The sequence below is a fragment of the Poecilia mexicana genome, unplaced genomic scaffold, assembly GCF_051168715.1.
Source record: "Poecilia mexicana isolate PSO_F unplaced genomic scaffold, ASM5116871v1 scaffold_12, whole genome shotgun sequence".
NCBI classification, from domain to species: Eukaryota; Metazoa; Chordata; class Actinopteri; order Cyprinodontiformes; family Poeciliidae; genus Poecilia; species Poecilia mexicana.
In genome coordinates, this window is record NW_028263381.1 from 889,557 (window position 1) to 915,633 (window position 26,077).

Sequence of the window (26,077 nt, forward strand, 5' to 3'; positions counted from 1 at the left end):
CGGCATGTGATTAAAAAGTCAACATGAACAGATACCTTACGGAAGCCTGTGGGAGACACTTAAAGGCCCATCTTGTCAGATGATGCTGAAAAATCATAAATGTAAAAGTACATAAAAATAATACTTGAATATTTCATTTAATAATTATGTTTAATAATTAACTTTCAGCTTCAGGATACTCTTAGTGGCTCATTTTATTGTGTAAAAACCTAAAAACAAGCGTAACTCCTGGTGTAAGAGAGATTCAGCTGCTGTCTGTTCCTCTTTACTCTCTCAGCCTCCTTATTGCAGCCTGTTGCTCATCCTGCAGCAATCATCGATCTGCAGGTGAAATACACACTTTTTACCTTATTTATATTTTGAATCATTATCATCAAATGTGATTATGTTTCTCTTCAGTTTTTTTTCCCTGCTCTCGTGTTGCGGTTCTTGTTCCCTCTTTGATTTCTGCTCTTTAAATCAGAGCATCGCTGAACCAATCAGAAGCCGCTGTGAATCTTAGTGGACTGCATCACGGCCGGGTCACCCAATCCAAACAAAGACCCCCTGCTCCATTCACACGCGCACTCCCCACCCCACCCTCCGGCTCTTCGTCTCCTCTCAAAGTTTGGTTCGCAGCTGATGAAGATGCTGAGCTGATGATCACTTTTGATGGTCTCCTCCAACCTGCCGGACAGACCAGAGCGGCTCCCGGATCTGAATCGGACCCGAACACAAACGGAACTTCGTCCTGCTTTCCTGGAGCATTTGGGATTTGGAATCTGCCCGCTGACTGAGATGGGCTTTGAGTCCAGAAAGAAAGTGAAACTGTTTTAGTTGAAGTCTGGATTCTGGAGATTGGCCCCCGCAGCCCCATCCCCAGTCCTCCGGGCCTCCCTCAGAGGCGGTAATGCTAGCGGTGGGTCAGATGGACGGGTCCCGACAGAGCGCCTTTCTCCTCAGCACTCCACCTCTGGCAGCTCTGCACAGCATGACCGAGATGAAGACCCCCTTGTACCCGGCCTACCCCCTCTCCTCCACCTGCCCCAACTCCTCTACCTCTCCCGCCACTACATCTCCCAACCCAGGCGGCATGGCCGTGTCTTCCCCCGGAATCAAGAGTTCCACCGGGCTGTCCTCGGGCCTCGGCTCCCCGCAGCAGTGCTCCTCTGCAACTCCGCACGGAATTAACGACATCCTCAACCGGCCGGTCGTCTCCTCAGCTGGCACCACGGGGGTGGTAGCTGCCGCAGCAGCAGCCGCCTCCTCATCTGCTGGGATTCTGTCAGGACTGCCCAGGTTCAGCAGCCTCAGCCCACCGCCACCTCCCGGACTTTACTTCAGCCCCAGCGCGGCGGCTGTGGCGGTGGCCCGGTACCCGAAGCCGCTGGCAGACCTCCCGGGCAGGACGCCGATCTTTTGGCCAGGAGTTATGCAAAGTCCGCACTGGAGAGACGCCAGGTTCGCTTGTTCACCCCGTAAGTGATACATAAATACATGAATATAAAATAAATAATGTTACAATATCACAACTTAATTTTCCTTTACATATACGTATAAAATTAACTTACCGGAAAGTTGTGATATTGCAGCATGTTATAACTCGTTCTGAATTATTTTCTTATTTGTGTTCCTTAAGAACTATTAAATAATTAGTTCCGAAATTGTTTTCATGTTTGTGTTGCAGATCAGAATTCAGTGTTACTGGACAAAGATGGGAAAAGGAAGCACACACGGCCCACTTTCTCTGGACAGCAGATCTTTGCGCTGGAAAAGACTTTTGAACAAACCAAATATCTGGCGGGGCCGGAGAGAGCGCGGCTGGCCTACTCTCTGGGGATGACGGAGAGCCAAGTGAAGGTAACTCAGAAAGAGAGCCGGAGAGCGGGCAGCCAACACACACACACACACACACACACACACACACACACACACACACACACACACACACACACACACACACACACACACACACACACACACGCACGCACACGCACTGGCTCATTCTCGGGTTTATTCTCTACTCTGAGAAGAATCTAAATAATTGTTTTTGACACTTTCAGATGACCAAAATTGAATCGATATAAATTATGTCAGATGTTTTGGATTTTGCCTAAATTAGTTGTTGGTTTTTTCTGGTTTTATTTTCCTTTGGTTTAGAAAATGACTGAATTCATTAACGGAGCTGAAACTGTCCTCTCTTCAATATTTTCTGCAATTTATAGTAATATTTTCCACTCAATTATTCCGATTATGCGGCGGTGCTAACATTACAAGATATAAAACACATGGAAGAACTGAACCGTGTGTGTGTGTGTGTGTGTGTGTGTGTGCGTGTGTGTGTGTGTGTGTGTGTGTCCGGCCAGGTGTGGTTCCAGAACAGAAGGACCAAGTGGAGGAAGAAGCACGCGGCGGAAATGGCCTCCGCGAAGAAGAAGCAGGACTCGGAGACGGAGCGACTCAAAGGAACGTCGGACAACGAGGAGGAGGACGACGACTACAACAAACCTCTGGACCCGAACTCGGACGATGAAAAGATTACACAGCTGCTGAAAAAACACAAAACGGGCTCTGCGCTGCTGATGCATACATCTGAAAACGACAGCTCTTAATTCACTTCTATTTCCTGTTCCGAGGAGGATCTGGATTCTGAACTCATGGATTCGGTTCACTTTGTGAATGTTTTTCTGCGAGGCGAAAGAGGATACACACTTTCCGGTTCACAGAGAAGACTTTAGCTGTAAATAGAAGCGTGAGTTGTATGAATAGAAATTGCTATTGAATTATTGCTGTGAATAAGTTATGTGTAGTTTTTTTTCTTATTTGTTTTGTACAGAAACGATTCTCCCAGATCAGCGGTAAACACGTTTTTGTTTTGATCTGACAGCAGAGGTATTTTTTTCTGTCTGTCCCTGAACGCCTCTTGATCTGTCAGATAAAACCGCAGCTGCACCTGAGGTCGCTAACCCACACACACACACACACACACACACACACACACACACACACACACACACACACACACACACACACACTGGCGAACCCTGTGAAGCTGTGGAAGCGGCCTGCAGCAGCTTCATGTAAAGCACTTTTATTTAATAAAAACTCTAAAGTTGGCTCTTTGTTTCCAACCGATGCATTGAATCCAAGCTGGAGTTTTATAAATTTCTCGCCATTTTAACCTATCACGGCCTGTTTATTATTTATATTAATGTTGTTATTATCAGGGGCTTTTAAATATGTTTGAGATTAAACGATTCTAAAGAAAGGCTATTTTAAAAAGTTTTTTATTCTTAAAAAATGCTTCCAAATGGTGATCACTCCTTCCGAGCAGAGTGAATTGGGTTTTATTTGGTGCGGGTCCACTACCCTCTGGAGGCGCTGATCAGGGCCTGAAAACGGGCGAGGTCAAGCTGAAGTCCAGACCGGAAAACCGAGGCTCCTCAGCGGGCAGCAGGCTGCTCTCTGTCGGCTTCAAACTCAACTGCTCCGCGGGATTTATAGGACACACTCCATAGGACGCCTCCGTAACATTTTCTAATAAAATTTTAAATTAAATATACCTGGGAATGCACTTTTTTCACCCAGTTTGGTGTATTAAAATCAACACATTCTCTCATATTAATTGGATTTTTATGCTGTGCGAAATTATTAATTGTAATAATTAATTACGCTGAATATCTATTTCATTTCTCTAACTTTTAAATATATTTGTGCAAAATATTTCCTACACTGCAGAAGTGGCGCGGCCCTTCTTTGTCTATTCAACGGGCTTTGTGGCAATTATGGTTATTACATCAAATCAAAGCGAGATGGTGCCGTCAGGTAGATTCGAAACGACATACACATACATACTACTACTACTAGTAGTAATAGTATCGTATTCATTCATTGGATTCTACCCAAGTTTTTTTTTATATCTTCCAAATGTAGAAACCAATCTGTAAATTTTGTTTTTCCCCAAAATCTATTTTCTTGCTTTAACTGATATGAACTGATGGGTTTCGTTCTAGACAGGGCGTTAAATATAATAATAATAATAATAACAACAACAACAATAACAATAATAATAATAATAATAATAATAATAAATATCATCATCATCATCATCATCATCATCATTATAATTCACAATGCAAGTCGTCTCAAGGCACTTTCCAAAAACTGCAAGGACTTTATTATTATTATTATTATTATTATTATTATTATTATTATTATTATTATTATTATTATTATTATTATTATTATTATTATTTTAGCTATTTAACATATGAGTTTTGACTCGTCTTTTTGTTTGGGGGGATGTTGTTTGAACCCTCGACTCTCCCACTGTCAGCCTGTCAACGATGAAGTGAATTCAGTGTTTTAATGAATGATAAACAGAAAGAGGAATCCGGCCTAATCATTGGTCAGTTTGACCTGACTCCAAACTCTCACGCTGGCCTTCCTCCTGTGGTTCCCATCTTCCTCTTCCTCACACTGAAGATGTTCCGTCAGTCTGCTCCAGTGAATCAAAATCTGCTGGTGGCAGCGGGCCAGGTTCGGTGGGGTCTGCTCTGACCCAGAACAACCCGAGGGGACACAACCTGACATCCTGGACAGACCACGCTGAGTTGTGGACTGAGTCGCGGCTCTCGCGTTTCTTCCTTTTGAACAGTTATTTTGTGCTTAAGCTGCAAAGGAGAACCACGAAGCTGTCACCAATGATTATTCCATCGACCTTTACGTGTTATCATCATAAATGTTGTATTTATGATGATAAAAAACAAAGTAAATGTTTTATTTCTGCACTGTGTGGGCTTCCGCTCACACTCCGCAGGGACCAGACTCCGAGCCGGTCTTCTGCCCGTAATGCGGCTCACCTGCCGCTTTGAGCCCCGGGTTCCGCTCTGGAGGCTGAGGCGTTCATCTCACGGATCCTTCCTCAGCTAAATAATGTTCACTGCAGGAAAGTGAAAGAGCTCTAGTTCATAAAACGAGTAAAACAGCGAGAGAAACAGAGAAAGAAACAGAAACAGGAGAAAAAAAAATCCTTAATATGAAGGAAAAATTTACCCGTTTCTATATGTTGATCTCTAACAGTTTTATTCTTTTTTGATATTTAAACATTTGTTTTAGCTTGTGTGTGTTAAACCTGCCCTCCTGGTGTTTGGTTTACCATTAAACAGAATTAGCTCCACATCACAGAGAGCTGATGACGTGGAACTGGGACTGAACCATCCATCCTGCTTGGGCCCCCCGTGACGTCACAGCACCAGTGCCTACAGCCAGGACTGAGGTCGACCTGAGGTAACACCTGTGTCTCCATGTGGATCAGTGACAGGTGGGTCTGCCCTGCCGGTCTCCACTCAGCTTCAGGTATTATTAAAGGTTTCAGGTCGATATGAGGGAATAATTGTTCTGAGTTAAATCTGCAGTTTGTGGAGGCCTTGGTTTGGGCCTAATTTTATTTCTTCACCCATTCGTGATCAGTGCAGAGACCCCTCACCCTACCTCCACCGTCTCCCTCCACGGCTGCTAAAAAATAACTTTGTCCTGCATGAGGAATAAAATAATAAAATAGTACTATTGAGTAATAAAAATAAGCCTCCATAATAGTAAGGGGAGAATGTTATTTTATTTTAACAGAAAGTAGGTGAACTGTATTTTAAAACTTTGTTGCTGTTTTTCCAGAAGGTAACTGATTCTTCTTCTGCAGACATTATAATAAATCCCCACATAAAATAATAAAATGGTTTCCTAGAAAAAACAAAAAAGCTAAATGTATTGCTTATGATATTACATGTGATTCTTCTTAGGCTTGAATCTTTCTACTTATTTATTAAAATGAAGACACTCACCTAAAATATTAAAAATATTATCAGCATTGGTCATGTTGGGCAGATTCATCTGCTCTTTAGACCAACAGCAGAGAATCATCTCATACATCTTCATCTTAATGCTTTATAACACAAAATTCATCTTATCAACAGCCTTTGTTTACTGACAGGTTAATGTCACACCTTCACAATGTTCATTCTGTCCTTCTGTTTGAAATTTAAGAAAAAAGCCAGACTGATTCTGGCTTTACAAAAGGAACTTGCAGATTGTAATAAAATCATTTTTATTGATTCATTTTGAAAGGAATTAGTTAATCAACACAGAGCAGCAAGGTTGAGAGGGGAAGCCTTCAAAAGCCACTGCACCGAAAACCTGGCAAATCAGGTCCAAACAGAAAGCTGATATGAAAATGCCATAAAGTCTAAATTATACAATAAAACAAATTTGAATCAAAATGAAACTCCAAAAATGTGTTGTTAAATATTTGGTGTTCGGCTTCTGAGATGTGAAGGTTTATGTCTCTGTGGTTTTAGTCAATAGGTTTGACTTCTTAGTGAATGATGTAGAAATTACTTCAGCTCAGTTGTCTAAATGGACTGATTCAACGTAGAATACAAGTTCATGAAAGATTAATCTGAACACATTAATATCCTGCTAATGCTACTAAATGCTAGAAACACATACTGGGTTTCTAAGAGGTACAAAACCTTTAAACTAGATTGAGAAGAGCACAGAGCTGGTTGGACCGGTTGGAAATGTGAGGCTGAGGCATTCCTGGACAGGTTGATGCTCTCTCTTGTCAGCATGGCTTTTCTTTTCTAAAATACATCCACCCATGTATTTTATGGATGGGTGGATGGATAGAAGGATAAGAGGATGGATGGATGGTTTGAAGGCAATTAATTTAGATTAATTTTGAAAAGGCATATCTTTGATATATTTATAGCCATGTTTCTGTTCCTGAAAAAATCTGTCCTTTAGGTCATCACATCTTTTTATCTGAAATATTTATTGTCCTGCAGGTGTCTGATGATGAAATTTGCCTTAATCATAATTTTAGGCAATTCATTATTAATTATGAACAATTTAACAGTACAGTGGAACAGCATGAACACAGACATAAAAAAATACAACTACGATAGGAGGAACAAAACACTATCCAAATGTGATCAGACTGACCATTTTAGATTATTAATTTTTTCTCTGTGTGAATGTTGGAACATTTATTCCCTATAAACACCTTCAGAGCAAAAATCTGAATTATCTGGGAGTTTGTTGATTTTTATAGAGAGGAAACACATCTGGAGTGTATTGCAGATGAAAAAATGATCAGTAATATAAAAACCCCCAACATATTTTCAGTATGTGTGTGTGGATTTAACGTGTGTGTGCTTGTGTGTGTGTGTGTGTGTGTGTGTGTGTGTGTGTGTGTGTGTGTGTGTGTGTGTGTGTGTGTGTGTGTGTGTTTGAGCTATCAAGTACTTTGAGATTCCAGTCCCCATCACATTTTTAGGGTCTGCCATGTTGGAATCTCTGACCGCTGCTTTAATGTAATATTTGGTAGCTTGTAATGTTTTAGGTGCATTGCATTCAAACTGTACTTATTAACACACACCGGGTCGATTAGATGTTTAGATGGGCTTCCACTGTATTTTATGCCCCACCTGATAAAGCTCAGAGAGTGGGAGGGTCAGGAGGAAAACGGGGGTTATCACAATCAGCCTAATCACACAATTAACAAAATGTTGCAAATCTTTCTTATCTTTTTCCTCAGTATTGTGCAGCTGTAATATGTATTTACAAGCTGATAGAAAAAAAAAGCCCTCTGCATAGAAAAAGAGCAACAAATACACCAACATATTTTTCATTGAAATTTATAGAACATGAATGAGCTAATATAACAGATATACAGTCAGATGATTCAGCTTCAATGACGTTTTTGTTTGGATTCAAATTACAGCATTAGAATGTAGACGTAAGAATAAAACAAACTGTCACTCACACATACAATCCATAAGCATGCTTATGCCTCTAATAAACCCATGTCAGATTTATAATTTTTCCCTGTTTTGCTGGTGACTGAAAAGTTGCCAACTGTTTTCCACAGATGTTCCACAGTGATTTATTAGCAGAGATTTTTTTCACCACACAGTGTAAGATGTTTGACAGCAGCAGCAGCACTGTAACGATCTAGGAGGAGGCCATGAGCCCCCTGTTGACCCCAGGTGGGGAAACATGGTCCTGGTCCTCAGAGACCCTCTGCAGCAGCTGTTCACTCACTTCCTCTGCTAGTTTACCTGCTGTTCTGACTGCAGCTCAGGACTGGCACATACATTCTCTTCACATTCACTAAGAGCCATGTAATCATACGTGGTAATGCAACATTCCAGTTTAAATGAAAGGATTCACTGGGTTAAATATTTCTGTGAATGCAGAGATTTAGCTGCACTCATGTTAACAATACAGAAAATGTAATGATACCTGAAGAACAAATATACAGTAAAATATTCAGCGACACAAAATATCTGCATGTTTCACATGTACAGTAGTTCTGATCAGAATGGCAACCAGCTGAAGTAGAACTTAAAGAAGAAGCATGAAGCAGTAGGAGCATAGATCTACTCCAGCGCTGCAGCCTGACTCCAACCTGTTAGCAGCCGTTCAGTAAGCAGCTCTACCTGTTGACTCCCACTAAATCTTTCCCTGTGTGCCAGTGTGACTAATGTGTCAGTCAACCTTTATAAAGAGCCTATTGACGCTCTCTCAGTTGACCATGTTCTACAAGAGATTATACACAAGGACATGTGTCATGGGAGTCGCCAGCTCCCACAGACATGAATGGTGGTCTTATCTGGTTCCAAGCTGCCTGTGCTCCTGTGATAAGGAGCGCCTGGGGATGGATGCTGCATTATGAGAAGGTGGCACGCTGCAGCAGCTCTCTAACCACACATACATGGTTGAGTGAAAACATTGTGTCTTCAGAGGACGGCGGTCGTTCCTGCAGCAGTACGCTGCTAAGCGGCACAGGCCAGATGGAAATAAAGTCACTTTTAATTGTTCTGTCTGCTTGAGCAACCTAATGACAGATTATGTGAATTATTAACTGAATGTGTTTAGGCGTGTGTGTGTGTGTGTGTGTGTGTGTGTGTGTGTGTAAGCAGGTCCTCCTTAAGAGCTCACCTGCTGGCTTGCTGATGTGAATAAGGTGCGGTTGCAGACTGTGATCAGGAGTTCTGAGCAGGCAGCAGCATTGTCCATGATTTTATTCCCAGATATTCTTACATAATGAGGAGTCACTTATCTCTCTCTGCAGCACCGTGTTCAGTTTAAGCAGCATGTTTGCACATATAGGTCAGCAGCCATGATCCGACACTTCTGATGTTTCTGGCAGAAGTGTCGGATCACTTCGACGGCAGAGCAGAAACATCAGAATATTTTAACTTGGTTAAATATTTTAACTTGCCATACTTACTGCTGTGTATTTTTCATTCAACTCTGTAATATATTTCAGTTTATTTTGAATATCAGGTTTAGTTTATATGAAGATATCTAAACAAAACACTGTGACTCTACATAGACACATGTCACGTCATATTATTCGAGTAATCCTGTCGTTAGAGTTCAGATTTATCGTTTAAAGAACAAAGTGTTAGTGCTTTGATCCCTACAGCATGATCAGGCCTTCCTAATGAACACTTAAAGTTGATTGGAGCAAATGTAGCACTGAGATCTGAAGTCCAGACATGAGCCCATAATGGACTCATTATGGGAGAACATGAGTGACTGGTTCAGCGCTATGATGAAAACTGACTGAAACTCTTCTAACATGTTTTTGCTGTATAAACTCTAATGCATTTGAGTAACATTTTCTTCAAGAATTTTAAACTTAAAATGTAATAAAAATGTCTGACTTAAGTGGGTTGTTCATGCAATTTATTCACACTCTTCATTCACACTCAATGCAGTATGCAATTTATATAAAGAATGTATTTAATGAGTTTTACTTTTTGAATTCATTTGCAGAATAAATCAACTTTTTGCTCATTGTTAATTTAATGAAGTTAATCCTTTATGTTTTAGAAAACCAAAATGTTTCTTAAAATCGAGATTTATCTGCTTTTAAAAGATAGAATATTTGAAAAACAATCCAAATATTGTTTTTCAATATTTGGAGAACAATATTCACATGAAAGGTCACTGTAAAACTTGGAAGTGTGTGGTAATGATGCAGAGGGGGTTTCATTTACTTACACTTAACCTGACCAGTCACCTTGTACAGCACAGGTGTCAAACTCCAGTCCTCGAGGGCCACTGTCCTGCAACTTTTAGATGTGCCTCTGCTGCACCACACCTGAATAGAATAATTAGGTCATTAGCAGGACTCTGGAGAACTTACCTACACAAGGAGGAGGTAATTAAGCCATTTCATTCCAGTGTTTTGTACCTGAGGTACATCTAAAAACTGCAGGACAGTGGCCCTTGAGGACTGGAGTTTGACACCCCTGTTGTACAGCCTGAATCAGCTTTAGAATAAAAAGGAGAGAAATGATTATATTCAGTTCGAAGTTGGTTGTTGCCTCCTGAAGAATGGACAGCAGTGAAAAGAATCCTGGTCTGAAGATGACGAGATGAGAAGAAGGAGGGACTTGGCTGTGGTAAGTAATGACAAAATGAGCGCCCTCAGTAGACTCTGACAATGAAAAACCCTGCCCTCATCACCTGGGCCTTTTGTTCTGAATTTTATTAGCACTAGCCACGCTAAAATAACCTGTTAACACGTATCATAGTGCAGCAATAATAACCTCCTCAATCATATTTTAAAAGTCACGTCAAGGCGGCCGGCCGTAACTCATCTCTATGCAAATACTCCTGTGTCAGCCCATTAACGGGTTGCTACAGGGGTTTTATTAAAATGCATTTGGCTTCTCTTTCTTCCTGCTCAGGACTAATAAAACACGAGCCCTGCTGCACAAGAATTATGGCAACTATTAGACTAACATATGGACAGCATGCAGTGTGAAAATAAAAACCAACAGATAAAGTGGCAGGGTCAGGCTGGGGAGCAAACACTTAGGAAATGGCAGTAAAGTAATAGATTGTTCCGGATCAGGCTGATGCAGACGTGCAAATCAAACTCTAGTTATTCATTCATTTGGAGGGAGGAGGAGTTGTATAAGTCTACAACACTCAGTCCCTTGTAACACTATGTTATATTGTAACACTATGTTATATCTTTAGACAGTAGATGTGTGTTGTTTGTTAATACTAAATACATTTATTTAAAGGGTTTGTAGAGGGGCGGGGATAATTAGACTTTTTCGATCTCTACATCATGTTATAATGTTATTCCCTCATCACAAACACAGCTGGAGTGTTGCTGGAGTGAAATACTTGAATCTCTTTACCTAAACACTTTCTCCCACAGAGCTCCTCCTGCAGACTCCAGCTGAGCTTCCACCTGCGATAGCACCCTTCCCTCCCCCGATTCACCCACTCAGGTCCTTCAGACTAGCGGCAGCGTGCCACCATGTGGTGTGCATTGTTGTTATGACATGCTAAAGGCCAAGTATCAGAGCTTCTTAAAGCAACAGAGCCTCAATCAACTATGTTACCGTTAGTTGTTCCAAAATTATATATGTATGTATATATATATATATAGTGGCTTTTCAAGACACTCAAATACGCTTTACATTATACCAGTCATTCCCATTCTCTCACACATTCTGATGTTACTTACTTACTTCTGCAACCCATCTGACTTTACACAGCAGACAACACATCAAAGTTTCATGAAAAAACCCCTAAAAATACAACTACTGCTATTCTTTATTTTTTTGTCACTTGAGTTTAAGATAAAAGCTTTGCTGCAGGAATCTCCACTTCATGTATGTAGCACACATGAGGGCTCACCCTTCAGCTGCCTCTCCAACGGATGAGCTCCCACCATTCTGATTATGTCATTTAATAGTTTATCAAAGTCAGAGCATCCTGCCATGCTTGAGTAAACAGAAGATTTTTCTGTTTTATTAAGTCATTAATTTCTCATGGGTCATTAGTTGCCATATAGATTCTTTCTTTGATAAATGCGGCTGGTAAATTATGCACACAATGTGCTTCCTCCTCGTCCCTGTGAGTGACAAACAGGGGGAACCCCGTCACATGGCCCAGATGTGTTGTGGGGGCGTCCATCACTCCATCACAGAGGAGAGCGCTCAGTCACTACAACGATGTGACTGTCAACGACTTCACTGAGAAGGCCAGGACAACTGAGCAAAACCATATTAACACACACACACACACACACACACACACACACACACACACACACACACACACACACACACACACACACACCCCCCACACACACACACAGTACAGATGCACTGATCCCAGGCCTGTTTCTCCTACGGGCTGAAAACAAAAACAAGCTGCAGCCTGAGGGATCAGCAGAGAAACAAAGTTGAGCCTGACATCCCTCCATGTGTCTCAACAAAATGTTATGTTATGTTGTAATAAGATAAAGATCTGAGTCATGGATGCACTGAACGTCTTCAGTTGCCCGATTCTATTGAGATGAGTCTTGATTATCAGTATGAAGTTGTATCAGTCACTAACATACACTGTCATGGCTATTTAAAAATCCTCATCCCTCATTTTCAAAAGACTCTTCTATAATTTCTCTTTAATTTCCTAAAGTGTCCTTTGAGTGAGACTTACTGGAAGTCAGTTGTCATATATGGAGACTTGTGGACTGATTAACGTGTCTTTGGCTACATGTTGATGCTCTTTGATGGCAGATTAAGAGGATGAAAAGAAAGTTGAATTAATGTTTCCGTCAATGGATGAGGTATTGTTCTATCTGTGATTGAAACCTACCCAGTCTCACACACAGGCTCTTTCTTTCTTTCTTTCTTTCGCACTGCATGCTGGGAGTTGGTGAAGGAGCGTGTGGAGAGAGAGCTGGGAGATTGAGAATTTCTAACTTGTTTGTTCTATGTTTGTTGGGTTTTCTTTAAGTTTTGTTCTTAAAATAGGGTGGTTGTAGAGTTGGGTTGAGTGTAATTGGTTACTTTTCTGTGAGTAACACCGGCATTTTTGCCTTTTTGGCAAAATGCCGGAAATGGATTTGACCAAACTTACGAGACAACATGGTTTGAAGATCTTACCCATTAGTCCCACTATGACAGTAGAGGATTGTAGTTTGGCGGTGGGAGAAGTTGTAGGTTGTAGCAGCATTAAATCTGCTGCTCGGATGAACAGCGCTGTGGTTATTTTTGTTGACAGCGTGGAGAAGGCAAACAAAGTGATTGAGAAAGGCATTATTGTGAATGATGTTTTTTTTGTCCGTTTCCCCTTTGAGTACGCCATCTAAAAAAGTTACTGTTGGGAATATACCCCCGTTCATTAGTGATGAATTGTTGGTGAGAGAATTGTCGCGGCATGGAAAAATTGTTTCTGCGATCAGAAAAATGCCGTCAGGTTGTAAGTCTCCGCAGTTGAAGCACGTTGTTTCTCACAGACGGCAAGTCCTAATGATTCTGAATAAAAAGAATGAAGATCTTAACTTGGTGCTTAATGTGCAAGTGGATGAGTTTGATTACGCTATTTATGTAAACTCGGGCACTTTGGTGTGTTTTGGTTGCGGGGAAGTCGGTCACTTGGTTCGGGCGTGTCCTGGAAAAAAAACAATAATCTGAGAATGCGGAGCAAATTCAAGATAAAGAAGGTGAAAATTTACCAAATCAAGCTGAGGCTACAAGTTCAGAGAGTGTAGAGATAAGAGATACAGAAGGGCAGATGTCTGAAAATAATGCTCAAAGTGGAAGAGAAGTGCTTGAAAAAGATGTGCTAGAGGATGATGAACCGATCCTGAAAAATCAAATGGTGAATGATTCACAAGGAAAGCAGGAAGATGACAGTGTAGAGGAACAAAGTCAAAGTTTACTAATGCCTCTTCAGAGAAAAACAAATGCTGAAGAAACAGTGGTGTAGGGATGCAGTCAAACACCAGAGGAAGGGGGTTTTGAAATGTCTAGAAAAATAAAAGTTTCTGAAAGTTTTGTTGGTTCTCAAACCGAAATTGATGTGGGAGACACAGAATTGGAATGTTCAGGAAAAGTTTTAGAATCAGAAAGCAATATGGATGAGGAAGAGGAAGGTGATGATGAAAGTTGGACTGAAGACAGTTTGGCCAGTTTCTTTTCACCTGGTCTAAGTAAACACAGGAAAGGTTATGGTGTGCAAAATGTTAAACATTTTTGAGAGTTACAAAGAATATGAAAAATGTGAGAGTTGAAGATTTCTTTCCTGACAAGAAACTTTTTCTTATGCATATGAGATCACAGTTGAACAGTAAGAGAAAAGGAGGGTATGATGATAAAGAAGTTTACTGGTTAAAAAAATTGATCGGGAAACTTAAGCAAGAATTCAACAAAGATGATGAGTTTGAAGTTTAAATGTTTATATTTTATTTTACTGTTAGTCCTTCCATCTTTGGTAATGAATGACTTCAGAGTTTCTACATTAAATCTGAATGGAGCCAGAGATGTGAGGAAAAGAGTGAATGTGTTTGATTTAATGAATTTAAAACGTATAAATGTGCTAATGGTACAAGAAACACACAGTGATTGTTTAAATGAAATAGATTGGAGGAGAGAATGGGGAGGAGAAATTATTTTAAGTCATTTAAACCAGGCCAGTGGAGGAGTTGCAATTTTGTTCTCAAAAAATTTTCTACCAGTGTCTTATGAGTTTGAGGATGTGATCAAGGGTAGATTATTGATGGTGAAAGCAAAATATGAATGTTTTAATATTGTGTTTGTAAATGTGTATGCTCCAAATACAAGACGAGAGAGGGTTTTTTTTCTACATAAACTTGAAGATGTTTTATGTAAGTGTGACATGGATGATTTTCTTTTTTTGGGTGGAGACTTTAACTGTACAGAAAACGATCAGTTGGATAGGAATCATTTTGAACCTCATCCAGCTTCGACAACTCTCTTAAAACATTTGATTGATGTGTTTTCTTTGGTTGATGTTTGGAGAGAAATGCACACTCAAAAAAGACCGTATACTTGGGCTAGAAATACAGATAATTTCTTTTCTGCAGCGAGGTTGGATAGAATGTATAGTTTTAGACATAATTTTGGAATTTTTAAAAATTGTAACATTCATCCTGTAAGTTTTTCAGATCATGCGTTGGTTTCTTGTAGTGTTTTTATTGCCAACATCAAACATAAGTCTGCCTATTGGCATTTTAATTCTGCTTTGTTATTGGACACTAATTTTAAGGAGGCTTTTATTTCTTTTTGGAGAGTGCACAAAACTAGAAAAGGAGATTTTGCATCTTTAAGGCAGTGGTGGGATCGTGGGAAGGTTGAAATTAAGGAATTATGTCAACAGTACACTGTCAATGTTTCATCTAGTTTAACCAAGTCTATTAGAGATCTGGAGATTGAAATAGTGGAGTTACAGGCTTCTGCACAATCCACAGGAGATCGAGGTTGTTTTGAGAACCTCAAGTCAAAAAAAGCTGCTTTGGCTGATTTGCTGGGTTCAAGGACACAGGGAGCGTTAGTTCGATGCCGTTTTCAGAAAGTTGCTTTAATGGATGCTCCAACCAAGTTTTTCTTCTCATTGGAAAAGAAGCAAGGACAGTGCAAGTTCATGCATGGTTTAAAATCAGCTGCGGATGTTCTTTTGACTGCAGACGGTGACATCAGGCGAAGAGCAGCTGATTTCTATGCAGATCTGTACAGTTCTGAATATATTGAAGATGAAGACAGTTTCAACGACTTTTGCAATGATCTTCCAAGAGTTTCTTCAGATTTTGCCAAGGAGCTGGAGGAACCTATAACTCTTGAGGAGATTCATGCTGCATTGCAAAGTATGGAAGGAGGGAAAGCGCCTGGCATCGATGGACTTCCCAGTGAATTTTACAAAGCTTTCTGGTCTGACCTCTGCGTTGACCTGTTGGAAGTTTTTGAGGAGAGTTTTGCTGAAGGATTTCTACCTCAGAGCTGCAGGAGAGCAGTTCTTACATTGCTGCCAAAGAAAGGTGATCTCCAGGAGATTAAAAACTGGCGACCTGTTTCTCTGTTGTGTACAGACTATAAACTGTTGTCGAAGGTCCTGGCAAACAGACTGAAAAAGGTGATGGATCAAGTTATTCATCAAACACAAACTTATTGTGTCCCTGGCAGATCGATGTTTGATAATATTTCTTTAATTAGAGACATTTTGGACGTCTCCAGATCATTGGGATGTGATGCTGGTTTGGTTTCTTTGGACCAGGAAAAGGCTTTTGACAGAGTTGAGCACAGTTACCTGTGGAAGGTGCTGGATAGGTTTGGTCTCAGCTCTGGATTTATTGCCAAGATTATGGTTCTATATGAAAATATTGAGAGTGTACTGAAAATTAATGGGTGTTTGTGTAAACCTTTTAGAGTCACAAGGGGTGTTCAACAAGGTTGTTCTTTGTCCGGAATGTTATATGCTCTTTCTATTGAACCACTGTTGAAGAAAATTAGGTCACATATTGAGGGACTAGCTTTACCAGGGTGCAATGTATCTTTTTCTTTATCAGCTTATGCTGACGATGTCATTGTTATCGTTAAAAATCAAGAAGAAGTGAATAATCTAGGTAGAATTGTTGATCTATTTTCAAAATTATCAGCCGCTCGTGTCAACTGGGCTAAGAGTGAGGCTCTGGCAATAGGAAGTTGGTTTCTTGGACTTCCTCAGCTTCCAGGTAGTTTGAAATGGAAAAGAGGGGGTTTGAAATATCTTGGTGTATATTTGGGGGACGAGGACACAGAAAAAAAGAATTGGGAGGGAGTGATGGAGAAAGTAGAAGGAAGGTTAAAGAAGTGGAGATGGTTGTTACCGCAGATGTCTTATAGAGGGAGAGTGCTCATCATAAATAATTTAATTGCTTCATTATTGTGGCATAAAGTAGCATGTTTAGAACCACCTGTTGGATTACTTAATAGAATTCAATCTTGTATGCTTAAGTTTTTTTGGGATGACAAACATTGGGTATCTCAGGCAGTGCTCTTCTTACCTAAAGAGGAAGGTGGGCAGGGGTTGGTTCATCTAGAGAGCAGGACTGCCACGTTCAGGTTACAGTTTATTCAGAAATATCTAATGGGGAGGGAGGAGGATGTGTTTTGGAAACCAATAACAAGCATTGTTTTGAAAAGAGTAGGAGGTTTTGATTTAGATGGTTCGTTGTTTTTATTAAACTGCAATCTGTTGAATTTGTATGAAATGTCAATGTTTTATAAAAGTGTGTTTAGGGCATGGACAATTTTTGAATGGAAAAGACTGGAACCAACTGTGTCTTTGTTTTGGCTTCTAGAAGAACCTTTATTTTTTGAGGCACGTTTGGCTTTAGAAGATGAAGTTGGTTTGTCAAGAAGATTACTTCAGAATAAAGTTCTGAAATTAAGACATCTTGTGGAAACGGCTGGACCAGAACTTCAAAACACAGAGGCAACTGCTTCCCTGGTTGGGATAAAATCGATTCGAGTCATGAAGACTATTTTAGACCGGTGGCTTGGAAAACTGACTTTGGATGAAAAACAGATGCTGGTGGACTGTTATAATGGAGAAGAACTCCCTGATCCTACGGATCCTTTTCCAGAGATGGAACTAAATATTGATTTCTCAGATTTGATGGGTCCTCTTTTGTTCATTCAGGAAAATTTTATTTTTTGCATGTTGAATGGAAAATTTTTTTATAAATTGGTTGTTCAAGGGTTGAATAAGAAACAGTTGAGTGGAAGAACTGATACTGTTTGGAGAGATAAGTTCAAAGTAACAGATAATCAGAAACCGATATGGAGGGTTTTTTATAAGCCCCCATTGAGTAAGAGGGTAAGTGATTTACAGTGGAGGATTCTGCATGGTGCTGTGAGTGTTAACAGCTTTTTGTCGAAATTTAAAAAAGACACAAATGAATTTTGTCCCTTTTGTGAAGAAATAGAAACTATTTTTCATATGTTTCTTGAGTGTAAACGACTTTTACCATTGTTTTTGTTGTTAGAGGATGTTTTTAAAAAATGTGGTGTCTCTTGGTCTGAAGTAGCTTTTATATTTGGTGCAGATTATACAAAAAAGGAAGCCAATAAGTGGAATTTGTTGAATTTTCTTATTGGACAGGCAAAATTTTCAATTTATATTAGCAGGAAGAATAAGTTAAATGGTGTTATGGCGGAAAAGGTTGACAAGATGTTTATTTTGTTGGTGAAAAACAGAGTAAAAGCAGAGTTTATGTTTTTTGCATTGATGAATAACTTAACAGAGTTTTTATCTTTGTGGTGTTTTAATAATGTTGTGTGCTCTGTGGATGATAGAAAGCTAGTCTTTAATTCAATGTTTTTGTGAAAAGTAATCAATGCTGAAATGTATTGTTATTGAAAAATAAATGTGTTGTTAAAAATCAAAAATCTTTCTTTCTCTTTTTCTTTCTTTCTTTCTTTCTTTCTTTCTTTCTTTCTCTTTCTTCTTCTTCTTTTTTTTTTTTTTTTTTTTTTTTTACAAATTATAGTAAATAATAAGGAAATGAAAGGAAAGCCTACCCATGTGTTTCTTGGGAGGAGGAGGATGGAGATTCCCAGGCTCAGGTTGTGTGTCTGAGACTTCAGGTGGAGGTGAAGCGACAACGTTTGCTTCATTTCTTCTCTTTTTGACAAACATTTTCAGTAGATTTAACAGTTTTACCCTCCTCAGTCTCAGCGCGTAGATGTCAACAGACTAGAGATGGAGGTGTCCTGTCAGCTATTCAGTTCCTGAAACCACAAAAAAATAAAATAACAAACAAACAAACAAACATACAAACAAAAAATAAAATAAAAGCTCATGCGGGGTCAGTGAGACCGGGACCACACACAGGGTAAAAAGGTCACACAAGTCCACTGTGAAAAGGTTCAAAACTCTGCTTCTTCATTTTTAGCTAGTTTCACAGTTTAGTCACATTGACTTACAGAAAGAGCAGAAAGTCACTAAATAAACAAAAGTAAACTGATCAATAAAATGTAGGTTTAGAACGTTCACCCCCACAGATTCACACAGATGTGAGCTATATCCACAATGTTTTGACACGAAAGACCATTTTTATTTTATTCCACAGTTTTGTTAATAGTAAAAAATGATCAAATAATTAATAAAAAAATAGAAAATCCCTCAAAGGAAAATCTCAAGATAAGCACAGTACCTTGAGAAAATAAAGCTACTGCTGGTATTCACCTTCCACCACTGAGTCAGGTGAATACCACTGTCATTGTTATAGATAATTACAGATAATTAAGCCTTAAGTCATGTGTGAGGAGTGTTGCTCTGCAAGTGTTGGGAGGTTTGCTGATGAAAACTGATAAATGCGGCTGGTAAATTAAGACCACATTTATTGTTCGGATAGTTTTGCAGCAGTCATTCCAGAAACAAGTTAAAACCAAAAACAGGAAGTAAAGGTAAACTACTGGTGTGCTTAAAACAATAATCTTGATCATTACCAGCTTTAAGAAAACATATGATCATATCTTAGCTACTGTCTAGATCTTTGTGTCTTTTATTTGAGCCACTGCCTTTTTGATACAAACTTTTAAAAGCTGTTGGTGGGTCCAGAGTTGGACATAAGAGGTTTTATCTTTAGCAGGTAACTCTGTGAGAAGAAGCATATTGATAACCTGGCTTCTCCTTTGTGTCTGGGCCTTTCTACAGTTGACCTTGTTGTCTGTGCTGGATGCTTGCTCATGCTGATCCCACCTGCCCACCGTGTTGTTTGGTTTATTGACTGATGCTCTGCTGCATCTGCATCAGCCTAAATAGGTTTTCATTTTTTATTGGCAGCTCTGTAATGATGGCTGTCCTGTTGAGGCTTTCTATAATATTATAAGTCGAGGTATCAAACCTTGTCTGGCTCTGGAGGAGCCATGCAGAGGCTGAGATCTGCTAAAAGTTGGGCATTAAGGAAAGCTTTTGGTGAAATGATTTAGTGAATATCAGTAAGAGACAACTAGATGGTTGATTAGACCATCTAGTTAGTCTAATCAACTAGACAATTAGACCAACTCTAACTCAATCTCTGACTACAAAAGAAATAAATATTAGTTGGTTTAGATGCAGCCCAACTATATCTTCATACCTTTTAAGGGTAAAGGTATAGAGAAAACTGCATTCTATTTTCCTGAGGTTTTCTGTTTTATTCCATTAAACCTTCCTTAAATTGTCTCGCATAACATTCTTACAATCTGTCTTTAATTGTATTTAATGTTGTTTAGCTATGTCATTTAATTGATGCCATTCAGACGGCTTTTAAGTTACTTTTAGAGATACATTTAATTTATTGGTAACACTTTATTTGAAGGGGGTTGAATAAGACTGTCATGACACTGTCATAAACATGACATAACACATGTCATGAACATGAATAAGCCTTCATGAATATTTATGACTGTTGTCATAAAGCGTCATTCGGTAAATTATGACACTTTTAATACAAAGTTGACATTATTCAAAATGTCTTTGTTATGACAACTTGACATTAACCAGGAAATCATTACTGTTTAAACTTTACATTTAATAACATAAAGTTACCTAATTTTTAAAGTGCAATCAGTAATACTTTTATAACAAATTTATACCAGTAATGATTTCTTGGTTAATGTCAAGTTGTCATAACAAAGACATTTTGAATAATGTCAACTTTGTATTAAAAGTGTCATAATTTACCGAATGACGCTTTATGAGAACAGTCATAAATATTCATGAAGGCTTATTCATGTTCATGACAGGTGTTATGACATGTTTATGACAGTGTCATGACAGTCTTATTCATCCCCCTTCAAATAAAGTGTTACCAATTTATTTAAACAAAAGTAGATAAAAACATAATTACAAATAAAAAACGTATGAAATGAAGAAATCTGTAATAGTACAAAATAGTTTCGTAAATGTAATAGTACAAAATCGACATATGTGACAAGTGAAATAAGGAACATGGCTGCCTTGGCCCATTTCTAAAGCCTTGCAAAACTGATCCTTAAGTCAGTCACACCAGTCAGTACCAAAAGTGAACTTTATTTATGTTTTCTTCATTTTGGCTGCTCTTCCAGACCTTGTGTTTTCAGTCACAGGATTCTCTGCCTTCCAGTATTGTGAGAGTTTACAAAACTGAAACATTTGTGACTCATATAGGATGAAAATTCTGTGAATCTCTTCAGTAAAAATGTACGTTTAATGTACATAAAACTTTTTATTGACTTCAAAATATACTGTAAATTCCAGTACAGCCCTTTGTTGGCTGTTAGTATATGTTTAGGTGATGGACCCATGCAGGAGAAAGTCCAGGCTGGTTTGGGCCCAGGCAGCCCACTGTCTGCGACTGGTGAAGGAATCAGTCAGGGGCGCCGCCAGGAATCTTGAGTCCCATGACAAAAAATTAAATTGGGCCCCCCCTTGTGCAACTGTTACAGTTTCTTGAGTCTATGTGACCCATCAAAAACATCATAATTTTAAAGGCTTGCAACTGCCTTGCTTTCTTTGGTCCAATACTGATACGAGCACAATATTTACTGCTAGTGAATTTTACATGCAACAGTCTGCATACAATACAGCAAATAGGTTGCTTAATTTTTTATTATTATTAGTTTTATCTCATTGAAATGTCTCTTCCCACTTGCAACAGTCACAATGAGCAAAATATACATAAAACCATCCAGACTTCTCAAAAAATGCTATGTGGTTGCATTTTATTCAAGCTGCAGTATACAACTTTAATATAAAAAACAAAAAAAAAACGTTTTCTTCATATTTGTTAAAGCTGTCACCATGTTATGACAGTTTGCTATGAGACAGATAAACTGTGAAAAAAAAATCAATCAACCAGCCACTCACTTTGCTTTAGATAAATGTTCACTAGCTGATGATGTCACTTCCTGGATGTAACAGCATCATCTGAAAACTGCATTTATGTTTGTTTTGACAAGTTAATCTGTCAACCGCTTATTCAAAAGAAAGATTTTAGAGATTATTCACATGAAATCTGATAAAAATACAGATGTGAATGAATTTTTAAATCAAGATTTCACGGCCATAAAGTGGTTTTCAGAAGTCTTCTCAGAATATACATGCTTATTAAAGTTTGTGTGTAGTTGTCATGACCATGTCCCACAAAACAGCAAGAATAAACAGAAATGGTTGATGGTTTGCAACGGGAATTAGTATCAGATCAGAAATATTTTCAGCCAGTCTTCCTTTGGGAGAAACAGCTATGAGGCAGAACAAGACTGCACCAATGAAAAACTTGGCATGTTGTTTATTTTCTACATAAAATAGTTATCACAACGGCAACATATAAAATCCTATTTCTATTTCAAATCCTTTTTATATTTAAAAATATTATCATTTCCAACTTGCTTTAAAAAAGAAAATGAACCATCATGTAAGAGCAAATCTGGAATGTTATTAAAACTGAACAGCAGTATAAAATGGAATGAATGTGTGTATTCAGTGTGTTTTATCAGCTATCTCTTGGTTCCATCGTAAATAAAACCTGAACCCAAACTCTAAGAGGTACAGGACGTTCCATTACAATTCATATTATTTATATGGATTCTGCTCTATTCTAACAGAAGATGATGGAAAGACAACTTATTAGTTCAGTTTTCTGTATTATTATGAGGAAGATTTATGGTTATATGAAAGGACCACAGTCTTCAGCAGGACTGTCTCTCCTGTCTAAATATAATCCTGATGTAAATGCTGATGGTGTTTTAGCCCCAGCAGAAGTGGAGGTGTGGGTCAGAGCTGTAGTTCACAGCGCGGTGATCAGACGGTGACCTCAGCAGGAAAACACTGCAGCTGCCCTGCTGAACGCCACTATTTCCACCTCTGACAGACACCCTGACAATAAATAACTCTATGAAAAATGAGGAAGGAGAGAAAGCACAGTAACCTGATGAACTTGAGAACCTCTTCTCATTGATTATGGAAATCTCTCTGGCGCTGACCTGGGCTATTATGAGTCTTAAGCATTGATTAAATGTGCAGAGGAAAATACTTTGGCAGTTAAATCAGCTGCTCATTTAGCTTCTCTTTACAACCATTCAAGATCTGCTGCAGTTTAAAAGGATTATGTTTTTGTGTAGAAAGATGTGTTGTCTGAAAATAGAATTAATTCTGATGCAATGTTAATGCTGAGTGACCCTGGGTGGGAAGATAACCCCTGACCTGTGACCCAGCAGAGCGTCTGGTCGTAAAAAAAGTAACAGTGAGGTATAGCCCCCCACACACTTAAGCCCCTCTTTTCCCTGTGATTTGGCTCAGATGCATCAAATCATCCATTGGTGGATCGATCCCTCTGAGGCGGCTTCATAAGTAGGTCAAGAGGAGCTCTGTGGATGAAACCAGGCTGACTAGAGTTCATGCTTCAGTCTGGGCCTTAGGGAGCGATGCCACACCAGAACCAAGCCCACGTTATCTAAACACTTCATCAGTAGCATCAGATGTTGATAACTTAGTCTGAACATGGGATGTTAACAGCAGAGCTGCTCGTTCACACACTCCTAGCAGCTTTGTTTAATAGATGTCAGTAATTAGTTCACCCCAACCGGCAGTGAGAACGAAATACACAGCAGATCACAAACTAAAAGGGATCCAGAAGGATCGATGTGGAAGACAAGTCTTCCTGTTCACAGTGTGGAAACAAATCAGGATAGAAAATATCCAGGATACACCTGATGACTGGACCTTCTGCACGACAATAACCAGGACCAGTTGTTCAATAAGGCCAGACACTTTAAAAGAGTGAATATTTATGCAGTCACTTTTTTGCTGAAGAATTTTATTTAGCTGTGATTGTTTTGTAGAAATCAGTTTGCATTTTGATGTTAAAGAGTTGTTTGTCATTCTTATGTGGGAAAAGCCACAATTTGTTGATCTTGATTGATTTTTAAATGCAATAACAAGCATCAGACATGCAGGGGGTGAATACCTTTCATAGGAACTGTAAATATTTGGTTTCTTTGCCAGATTTATACAATAACATTGTTGTGAATTTTGGTCTTACATTTTACTCAGCTTACGCTCGGGTTCTTTTCTTTTAGTGGTACCAAAGAAATATGACAAAGTTAAATGTTACCGTGTCACACTCAAAACTGGAAATTGTTATTCACACCTGGATTATAGGAGTTTGTTGTTACATTTTCTCCTTGGAACATCCATCCATCCATCCATCCATCCATCCATCCATCCATCCATCCATCCATCCATCCATCCATCCATCCATCCATCCATCCATCCATCCATCCATCCATCCATCCATCCATCCATCCATCCATCCATCCATCCATCCATCCATCCATCCATCCATCCATACATTTTCTTACACCCTTGTCCCTGGTGGGGTCTAGAGCAGTGCTGGTGCCTATCTCCAGTGAGACATTTTGGCAAGAGGACAGGTTGCCAGTCCATCGCAGCACCTGACAACATGTTGCAGTTATTTCAGATGTGTGGATGTTACCCTCAATCCACCTGAGATCAGCTTTTTGGGCTGAAATCAGAAAATCATCCACCAGTGAACTCTGGAGCTCTCCCCCCCCCCTGAGCTGCTGCCAGGGACTCAAACATCCTCTTCTGAAACTCACACTGCCATCATTTCAATTAATTGGTTTTCATCTTTGTGTTTTATTGTGAAGAACTGTGATTTTTATTTTGAAAGGTGCTTTACATTTAATATTTACATACAACATAATTCCCTGCTTTCTTTTTTCTTTTCTCTGCTTGTTATGCTAGCATATCTCTCATCATGCTTATTAGCTCTTTAGTGTAAGAGTAAAATAATTCAATGTTCAAAATATTTTTTGTAAACTTTTATGTGAAGACTGCTTCTACCTACGCATAAACAAAAATCTCTGTTTCTGTTTTGCAGGGTTCTTCCCACAGCAAAATTATTCATTTAAATTGGGTTTCCAAATCATTTACTGTCAGATGTTACAGCTGCAACGCCGTCCCTTATTTTTATGAAAGGGTTTCATTGAGAGATTCATAAAATGTCTGGTCAGGCCAGTCCTGCTCCAGACTGCGGATCACAGCGATTCTCAGAGGTCGTGTTCTGCTGTGGTGAAATTTGATTAGATTTGCAAGATTAGAAGCAAACCACAGTATTTTCCCATGAAACAAACTGACAACTCAAAGAATGTTAAAGCTTCAATAAACAGTTACAATTATCATAACTCACGCCTCAGCCTCTCGCTCATATCTGGTGGGTCTTTCCCTGTAATCAATTGCACCAGCAGATATGCTTCCTCAGACTATCAAGACAGTGACAACAGAACCAGTGTCAACACTATGTCGCTGCCAGCGGTGAGGTACAGGACAGACATGACCCTGCCGCTCTGATTTATGAGCCCAGACACAGGAAAAGGCCCTTTTATGGTGCTGGTCCTGCCTGGGAAAGTTGGCATACATGAGAGAAAGTTGTCAACTGTGTGTAGACAGAGGCAGAGATGGACTGCTCCACACAAGGCAGAGATTGTGCCTATTCTTCTCATTCAATTCACCACAGGACTATAATGCTGTTTTCCCATGCTCACCAAGGCCCCATGTTTGCTTTGTGAAGTCATAAGTAGGTGTTAATGCCTCTTTAGTTATGTCAGCCCAAGCTGCTGAGGAGGAACCTCTGTCTCCTCACACAGAAGCTGAACGCTCTCTACTAACCCCATCACTTCAACCTGATGAGAAGCAGCTCCATCCTAAGCCAAGGATGAAGAATTCACATTCCAGTTTTTAACTTTCCATGAATTCCACCAGAAATGTTTTTTCTAGTTTTAAACATCCCAGTGCTGAAGCCTGAATAGGGACCAGAGTCTCGCCACTCACTGGAATATAAATAGTGAGTCATCAGAATTTTGCAGCACTGACCCAAACAGACGCTAAGGTCCAGGAACACCTTAGCGTCCTGGACCTTAGGTGTTCAGAACGCTACACCTGAACACCTAAGAAAGCTTTTCAAACCTCTGGATAATCAGACAACTCCGAGGTTTGAAGGATGGATATGGAAGAGAATCCTTCTTGGTTAATATTGAGGCATCCACGGCTTCAAGAAAACATTCATCTCATCCACTGAAGGACAAAACAAGAGATGGAAGAACATCGTCATTCCATGTGTGGCTGGAATGTTTGAAAAAACTCAGTAATTCTGGTGGATTTGAAACCTGCCAACTCTCAGACAGAGACAGGTTCATATCAATGCTAAAACAGCCAAGCACCAGCTCAGCAG

The 26,077-nt window shown here is 39.4% G+C and overlaps 1 protein-coding gene across 1 annotated transcript; it reads left to right on the forward strand.

Annotated features, from left to right (window-relative positions):
* Positions 1-306: 306 nt before the first annotated feature.
* On the forward strand, positions 307-3,247 carry nkx6-1 (NK6 homeobox 1). Its single transcript, XM_088010641.1, is given in 3 exon segments — positions 307-1,496; positions 1,667-1,839; positions 2,346-3,247. Coding segments are annotated over 3 exon segments (1,026 nt in total). The 5' UTR covers positions 307-889; the 3' UTR covers positions 2,592-3,247.
* The last annotated feature ends 22,830 nt before the right edge of the window (positions 3,248-26,077 follow it).